Raw genomic sequence first — 9,209 nt, 5'->3', positions numbered from 1 at the left:
GCCATCAACCATCAAAGCTGTATACAGGCACATGATGTCTCCTTTATAGGTTATTACAGCATAAGAAGGGGCACTGCAAGGTCCACCCATCCAATCCACCCATCTTTCTTTATTCTGTAGTGGTTAGCCAGCTGCTTCTGGGAAGTCCGCAAGCAGGTCATGAAGATGGCAGCCCCTCCTTATTGTTTGCCATAGAATTGTAGAACTGTAGAGTTGGAAGGGCCCCTGAAGATCATCTAAAGGGACATGGGTGGCGCTGTAGTCTAAACCACAGAGCCTAGGGCTTGCCGATCAGAAGGTCGGCAGTTCAAATCCCCGTGACGGGGTGAGCTCCCGTTGCTCGGTCCCTGCTCCTGCCAACCTAGCAGTTTGAAAGCACGTCAAAGTGAAAGTAGATAAATAGGTACCACTCCGGAGGGAAGGCAAACAGCATTTCCGTGCGCTGTTCTTGTTTGCCAGAAGCGACTAAGTCGTGGTGGCCACATGACCTGGAAAAACTGTCTGCAGACAAACGTCAGCTCCCTCAGCCAGTAAAATGAGATGAGCACTGCAACCCCAGAGTTGCCCGCAACTGGACTTAACGGTCAGGGGTCCATTTACCTTTATCTTTACTGAGGATCAACTTGTCCAACCCCCTTGCAATGCAGGAGTATAAAGCTGTCTTATATGGGCATTGACCTTGGCATGATCAGCAGCACGCTCTAACCAACAGATGATATTTAGAGGTCAGTGGGACTTACTCGCAGGTAAGTGTGTACAGGATTGCGGCCTAAATTAATGGAGTGAAATAAACATGGTTCCCCCCTTTTTTTCATGTAATAAATGCATGTGTAAGCTACTTATCTTCTAGTTAGTGAGCATCATCCTATCTTAGCAATGAATTACATATGCCAACTATGCATTTTATGAAAACACCCTCCCTTTCCTCTGTCCTAAGCAGACTGGCCAGTCAACTTAACTGGAAGACGCAGAGGTTATGGGAAAGAACATGAGAGTTGTTTCCTTCAAGTAGATCTGCCTTCTTGTGCCTTAAGAACATAAGAAGAGCCTGCAGGATCAGGCCAATGGCTGGTCTAAGTCTACAGCTCAAGAGCAGTTTCTCCTCCTGTGGTTTCCAGCAACTGGTGTTCAGAAGCATCGCTGCCTCCAGCTGTGGCAGGCTCCCTTCAATTTCAATATGACACCCGGACAGTGAAAGAAGAGAGATACTTGATCTGATAAAGCTTCCCTGGACAGGAAGATAATTGGGGAGGGAAGCCCACTACTCAGGTCATAGGAGCAAGGGCAGGCAGAGAAGGTGGCAACCCCAAGAGACTGTGGTCCTTTTTGGGGGACTGTGATTGGTGTGTGTGTAAGTTCAAGGCTTCCCAGAGACCTGCTGCCCCTCTGCTGGTTTTCAGAAGGGCCCCCACGGCGGCTCGCTTCCACCTCTCCCGGCGGGTGAAAGCCAACACCACTTCCCAGCTGTGCAAACAGCTCCTCTCAGGACCAGCTCCCAGAACTTGTTGGCTCAGCAAGGAGAGGAATTCCCAGCGCCCGCGTCAGCTGCTTGCACGGCCAAAGGGAGAGCTTGTGGCTAAGCTGAGCAAGGGAGACACCGGTCCCCATGCCCCGTCCAGGCCTCCTTTGGGCTCCGGGGGTCTGCCTGCCTTCCACCTCCCTCTGCCTCCCTCTGCAAAAGGGACTGGTGAAGCCCTGACGTCCGCGCGCCGCCTTTCAAGTCCTCTCTTTGCTGTCGTCTTTGCCTTCTCGCTCTGCCTTTGATGAGAGATGCAGTGAGACAGAGCGGCCCCATTGTGTCATGCCGTGGTGGCTTTGGCAAGCAAACTGGGACGCACCCCGGTGGAATCAGCCTCCCCCCCCCCCCCGCGCGGCTCCTTCTCCTTGTAACCCGCCTCCCGAGACATCTCCCATGGTGGGTTGCCATGTGAGGTCGTTTTGCATGATGGATCTCCTCCTAGTGGCTCCTTCTGACCAGCTCTGATGGTGACAGACCCTGCAGGACTTCCGCTGGGGTTTTTGGCTCCTGTCTCTCTTGTGGCATCTGCATCTGCTTGAGCTTTCCTCCGCTGGTGACCTCTGACCTTTCCTGGATCTGCATCTTCATGTGACCGGTTCTTAGTGCCCCGCTCTCTGGATTTCATCCACATGTTGGGCACAGGTAAGGGATACAATAGCATTCCTCCTGCTGGTGTTTTTATGATTGCTGGATCGCTTAGGAAATCTTCTCCTAAGGCAGGAGCGGACAACCTGTGGCCCTCCAGATCTTTTTGGATTCCATCTCCCACCAGCATGGCCCAGTGGTCAGGGACAATGATGGGGTCTGAAGTCCAGCCACATCTGGAGAGCCAGAGGTGAGCTGTCCCTGCCGGAAAGTATCGAGCATACTCTGCAAGCCAATTTGAATAAAAGTCTTATTCTAAGTACAGGTTTGGTTGGCAGGTTTCCAGAGGACTGTATGAAACTGCCTTATACAGAGTTGGACCACTAGGAACACAGGGGCGCTGGTTCTAAACATTATGGGAAGTTGCCAGACCCTGCAGATCCAACATTGACTCTATGGAGTCCCCTTCCTCCCTAAATCTTCCTCCCTGCAGCAAGCCCAGGTGACTGTGCTGACCCTTGACCCCATCCCTGCATTGGTTCACCTGGTACTTAACTCTGGCCCTGTGCTGGCAAGAGCTGATGCGGGGTTGTAGTCTAAAGCATATTGAAGGGCCCAAGTTTGGGAAGAACAATCTGTGCTGACTGGTAATGGTTTTCCAGGCATTGAGATGCAGGGGTTTTCGTAGCCATATCAGGAGACGTTGGGGATTATATATCTGGGAGCATTTGCATGTGAAGCAGATGCTCTGCCACTGAGCAAAAGCCTGTCCCTTTTATATTGGTATTTATAGCTGCAAGTGATACGGCAGGCCTAACGGCATGTGACGTTAATTGCTTCGGTCCTCATGTGCCCCTTCAATTGTTAATTGGCGTCTGGGTGTCCTTCTAAACACGGCTCCCCAGGAGTTCCAGGCAGGAGTATTTGGGCCTCTCTCATCCCAGGAAGAGTTGTCCTAGCTGGTAGCGCCTTTCAGATTGTTGCAGTTGGTTTCCAGATCACAAGAGATTCAGTGTGGTGTAGTGGTTAGAGTACGGGACACACACCGAGGCATCCCTAATCCTCTGTGTCCCACTTTAAGTCCTCCTATCTGAGTCTACTTTTCCCTGAACTTGGGGCCAATGAGTGGAGAGAGAGAGAGAGAGAGAGAGAGAGAGAGAGAATTGTGTGATTGTTTGATCTCCACTGAAGTACAGAGCAAGGTTGGGAGATATATGAATATATCATCCAAAACCAGTTTGAAGTCCATATTGTGATATCGGTTTCATAGTTTTTGACCTGGCAATATATTGCTAGTCATGATGTGTGTGTGTGTGCTGTGCAAAAATCACAATGTGGGAAAAACTGCCTCTACATAGCTCCATCCTTATTTCAGGCATCATGATGTATCAGTGCATCACGATGTTTAGCTGGTGATAGATCACAATGTTGAAAACCAGATATCGTCAAGCCCTACTGTTCGCTTCCACATAGTTCCATCCTTATTTCAGACATCATGATATATTGGTATAGCGGAACCTTGGTTGTTGAACTCTGTTGTCATATGTTTCGGTTCCTGAATCCCAAAAACCTAGAAGTAACTGCTCCGGTTTTCAAATTATTTCCGGAAGCTGAACGTGCTACACAGCTTCTGTTTTGAGTTTCCTATATTGTATTTAGGCTTCCGCTTTCAGTGTTCGGTTTTCGAACGTTTTGGAAGTTGAACGGTCTTCTGGAACGGATTACATTCAGAAACTGAGGTTCCACTGTATATCACAATGTTTAGCTGATGTTATATTGTGTTGTTGAAAACCAAATTATCGGCCAGTCCTAGTACAGAGGGTCCTGAGGTGGAGAGAGTTTGACCGCTGGCGCTAATGTAAGAGGAGACGATTGCTGTTTGAGAAAGATGACTTGGAACTGTGAACTGCGCTCTTGAGTTCTCCCACACTCTCCCCCAAGGACTGTGTGGGTCTCCTGCTCAGCATGGCTGGAATTCCTCCATGCTTGAAACGCCGCCTTTGAAGTCAGAATGAGAGAAAGCCTTGCGCTCGCTGTTTGCCTGACAGCAGGAGACGTTCTCTTTGTTGCTGGCAATGACAGGGAAAGAAATGTTTACAGTATGTTTGTCTGTTGAAGGCGGGTGCGATGCACAGCCACCGTGCTAAGCAAGGCTTCTCCAGGGCTCAGGCTGGCCTGGAACAGATTGAGATGAAGAGGAGAATGCCTCTGACCGTGTGCAGAGCGCATTCAAAGACCATTCCAGGAAAAGCCTTTTGCAGTGGGTTCCCCGCCCCGGAGAGGAGGGTATATTGAGACTTAGCATTTTGGGTGCTATCTGTTCATTTACAAGCTTGCAAGCTTAGCAGCAGGGAGTCACCCTGGCAGACAATGCTAGTCTCTCAAACAGTGTCAGTTCCCCATGGAGGAAATAGCATGAGCAGCCTCTTTTCCAAAGGCTGGTTCTTGCCAGCGAGCATCAGGATCCGCACTGCTGTCTTGTCAGGGACTGGCTGGATGCAGAGGAGCGGTGGGAGGCAGCAGTTGGGGAACCCCCCAAGAGAAGAAGACTCAGAGCTCAGGGAGCGGTGGTGGGGTGACAATGAGTAGTCAGAGGGAGAAGAAGGAGCAGACTGGAGGGAGGAGGTGTCGGAAGCAGAAGAGGCAACAGGGTTTAGTGAGTGGGAAGACTCTGGAGCAGAGAGCAGTCCAAAATCAGAGGCAGAAGCAGAGACTGGAGAGGAGGAGGGCCAGCAGACAGAGACCAGGCAGGCTGCTGAAGAAGTCTCCCACTCCTGCTGTGACCAGCTGCTGCTATCTGGTTCAAATCCTCAATATCAGACTGCAACTGTCAGAGGATATGTGTAGTGGCATTGATAGTTTTCTCCAACCTGCATGTTAGGGCAAATAGTGCTTCACGATTTTGTTCGGCCAGAACTCCCGGATGTATGCTGATGCAGAGGATGCTCACGAGAGGATGCCCCACCAAAAGCCCCCACTGAGCTATAGGCCTGTGCTGTTTTGGTTTCTTTGAATAAAGAGTTAACTGACTCTGGGTGTTACGCCTGACTCCAGCTCCTGACAGATGTCTCTCTCGCTGGCTTCGTTCAGTTTGCCACCCTTCCAATCAAACACATGCAAAATGTTCCCTGCTCAGTGGCATAGCGTGGGGGGGGGGCAGGGGGGCCCGGCCGCACCGGGCGCAAAATCTGGGGGTTAGGGTTAGGGGGTGCAAATCCACGGGTTAGGGGCACAAATTACTTGCCTTGCCCCGGGTGCTGACAACCTACGCTACGCCACTGTCCCTGCTTGTACTTTTTAAAATCTGCCCTCCTGAATCTCCCAGCGTTCAGCTTCATTGTATGTCCATGAGCCCTGTGCCAGTTGAGTTTTGCTTGAGCAACAAGGGCTTCTTGAGCTCTAGCGTGCTCCTGGTCTTCAACCCTGGCTTGTTCTCTGGTTCTGACCTAATTTCTGACCTTGCCTCCTGGTTTGTCCTGTTGGTTCCTGGTTGCTGGGTTACATTGTATTACACATTACAGCCTTGAAAAGGCCCCTGTTGGCTAGTGCCAGTGTCATCACTGGCTCTCGTGTCACAATCGTACTTGTGTTCTGCTAACATTTAAAAGCCGTCATAGGAGTGATCATGTAGCCTTTTAAAAATAGGGTATGGGGAATCCTCGCAAGGCTAAAACTTCCTTTACACCAGGGATGGGAACCTGTGGTCTTTCAGAAGTTGTTAGATTGCAGCTACCATCAGCCTGAGTCAGCATGGTCATTGGTCTGGGATGATGGGAGTTATGATCCAGCAACATCTTGGTTCTCCACTCCTGGTCTACAGTAATCTCCTACCAATTTTATGTGCCACTTTTCTCTTTAGCTATAGAACAATGTGCTGCTGTTCTTTAACAATGGGAAGTGCATCACCTCTGTTTAATTAAACAAAAGTAATGACCACATGATGCCTGTGGCACAGCTAACCCTCTTTTAATACACTGCTTACAGCACCGTTCTAGTGTCCCAGGCATCTCACCTACCTGATCTTTGGCCTATTAGGTATATAGTTGCAGCAGAATGAGCTAGTAAAATGAGCTGTACCACTCAAAACTGTGTGCGGTATGTGTTGGTGCATGATATTTTTGAATGCACCATGTAAAAACTCACAAGTAGAAAACTAATGTGTCAGGAAGAGCGCTAGCTTAAAACCGAACGCATCAGAAAGAAAGGTTCTAATATACCTCTTCCAGTGTTAGTTTTCTGCTTACACAGAGTCTCTTTCTTTTTGTGTAGGGGAGCATTCAAAATTTTGATTCCTGCCACTTGCAGCCTGAAGTGGCACAGTCCACCCTTCCTTGAGTTTTCCGTATTGAGTTTTCAGTTTTTGAACATTTCAGAACTCAAACGGTCTTCCAGAATGGATTACACTCGAATACTGTACCACTGTAATAATCACAAGTTGCTGCTGAAATGTGGAGACCTGAGTTTAAGCTTAGAAAAATGAGAAACTGAGAGAGACCCAAATTGACCAATTGGCCCATCCATAGGGGCTACTTCCAAGTACCCTGGAACCCCACTACCTTTAGTTTCAGCAATTTATAAATGAGAGGGGAAACAGGCAAACATTGCCTCCTGCTTCACAGGAGAGATTGCCATTTTGGGAGGCTAAAGGCAGCTCTCTAGCTGTCCTGATCTAAGTGGTTTTTGAAGGAACCCAGGAATTCTGCCTCCAGCACCAGCCCACCTGCCGTCCATCCAACTTGCTTCAGTTCGCCCACAGCATGTGGGAGAGACCACAGCCAATCCATGGGCTGGGCCAGAGCAGCTGAAGAATCCCAAACTTTGCAGCCTGTAAATAGCACTGGGAGTTTGGGACGTGGGCCAGCGAGCCCTGGCTCTACCTCATCCTAAGCAGTGAGGGAAGCCAAGGCTCGGGTCTTTCAGAAAGCATCCCATTGAGAAAGGAGCCAGCCCTGGGCCAGCTCCAGGGAGCTTGTCTCTTCTGACTCGGGGATGACCAGAGGCAATAAAGCAGGGATGGGCAGACTGACTCCCTGTCTTGCATGACCCGCTTTAGTTTTAAATAGAATTCCACCACTCGGCCTACTAATGTATTTTGCATTGACAAAAGAAGGATGTGCACTCTCTGTTAAGTGATCTTGAGCACTTTGGCTTAGGAACATAGGAAATGCCTTGCCAGATGAGAGGAAGAGGAAGAGCCACCTAGACTGACATTCTTTACAACAGGAGTAGCCAAAGTGGTGCCCTTCTGATGTTGCGGAACTACAACTCCCATCATCCCTGACCGATGCCCATGCTGCCTGGGGCTGATGGGAGTTGGAGTCCAATAACATCTGGGGGGCACCACCTTGGGCTTTCCCTACTTGCAATAACCCCAGCAACAAGGAAGTGCTACAGCTTGTTTACTGGAATTTGGCCAGTAGTCTGTGGTATACATTTAGTCCAGAGGGCAGGTCTCCTAGATCTTCTGGAAGGTCTTCTGGCAGATTTGAAGATCAACAAAAGGGGGCTTGACTCCCATTTGTTTCACAGGATGTTATGTACTGAGTTGAATAGGATCCAAAAGACAGCAGTCTGATTGGTCCTAGAACATAGGATTCAGAATGCAGCAGTCTGATTGGTCCTAGAACAATAGGGTCCAGAATGCAGCAGTCTGATTGGCCCTAGAACAATAGGGTCCAGAATGCAGCAGTCCGATTGGTTCACAGGAGCCACCCAATCCAGCTCCAGGTGGAAGTGAACCCGCAACCTGATTGGCCTACAGGAGAATCCCAGAATTAGCCAATCATGTGGGGCCCATTGTGTAAATAATGTATATAAAGCAGACATTCCGGGGAAACTTCCATTCTTCCTCACCACTATGAGCTGAATAAAGAGCATGAAATCCACTCTCGACTCCAAGTATAGTTCACAGGAGCAACAACTAAATGACTTCCCCCACCTACATCAGGCTGCTGAAAAGAAAGCAGTTAAGCAGGCGCAACTGGGCCACTGGGGCCGTGCCCTAGAGCTGTCTCCCAGACCCCAGCATTGCTGCCACGTACCGGGATGGTTCAGGAGTGAGGCAGGGCACCAGCAAGTTCAGGGCTGCATGAGTATAGTGCCAGCCTAGTACTCATGCCAGTACAGTGCCCCCCACCTTGCCACTGCCCCACCCTGTTAAGGATCTGCCAAGCTAGCATTAGGATAGGTTAGCTCTGTGGCACTGTCCTGCAATGCTAGCTGCTTCTGCTGCTAACCTGGAGTGGATTTGGTGTTAAAGGACTTTGAGCCCAGGTCAAGCCTGGGACAGGAAACAAATTCCTAAGCACAGAATGTACTCAGAGGCAGACCTGTTCTTTAATTCTTACTGTTTTGTTGTTGTTTTCTTTGCACTTGATTATAACACTGGTAGATCTTGGGGTTGTAGTAAAAAGTGAAGTAGATATGACCAGCCTGAGGTCCATAGCTGTCAACTTTCAGATTTGAAAATAAGGGATCAGCAGCCTCACCTGTCCCAGGGACAGTCTACGGGATATCGAACAATCCAGGATAGCAGCGGGAAGCAGCTGGAAACGGCGCTGGAATAAGGGAATTTCCCACAAAAAAGGGGAAGGTTGACAGCTTTGCTGAGGTCTGATTACTCTTGTCCTGGGGTACCTTTATGAGTTGCGTAGAACACAGAAGTGCTGGGATTTAGCAGCTTTTCATATCACACTGCCTCACAGGTGAGAATTTTTTACTTCCTGAAATTCCCTCTTGCTCTGGGTTGCTATTAAAAGCACAGAAGCATCTTTTGCAGCACCATGTTGTACATCAGACACAAAACATTGTTCCCACTGCTGACAGTGGTAGCCAATTCAGATTTAAACCTTATCAGTCCCTGCAGGCCCTAAACAAGCATAGCTATTGATTGGGAGCAGTTTTGACCAAAGTGGGGCTGGCAAGAGGGAGAGATAGTAAATTCTCTGGAAGCAGGAGCAGCTATAGGGTGCCTTCAGACTTGTCACTATTTTGCAAGAGGAACTGTAGGTTTGCTCAGTTAAAATGCATTAATGAGCGCTGTCACCCTACTGTAACAAATCCACTTTTTATATACAGTGGTACCTCGGGTTAAGTACTTAATTTG

General features: G+C 49.1%; 1 protein-coding gene across 2 annotated transcripts in view; it reads left to right on the top strand.

Moving 5' to 3' along the window:
- Positions 1-1,618: 1,618 nt before the first annotated feature.
- ZNF385A (zinc finger protein 385A) overlaps positions 1,619-9,209 on the top strand; it is a 190,292-nt gene continuing 182,701 nt past the window's right edge. The window contains exon 1 of one of the 2 annotated variants that reach the window (XM_083728990.1): positions 1,619-2,161. In XM_083728990.1, coding sequence (XP_083585116.1) covers positions 2,149-2,161 — 13 coding nt within the window. In that variant the 5' untranslated portion in view covers positions 1,619-2,148. The remainder of the gene's footprint in view (positions 2,162-9,209) is intronic. The other variant, XM_083728986.1, reaches the window with a different exon arrangement.

This window comes from Podarcis gaigeae (genome assembly GCF_964106915.1).
Source record: "Podarcis gaigeae genome assembly, chromosome: 2".
NCBI classification, from domain to species: Eukaryota; Metazoa; Chordata; class Lepidosauria; order Squamata; family Lacertidae; genus Podarcis; species Podarcis gaigeae.
Note: the sequence above shows the minus strand (reverse complement) of the source record. Positions and strands in the feature narration are given on the sequence as shown.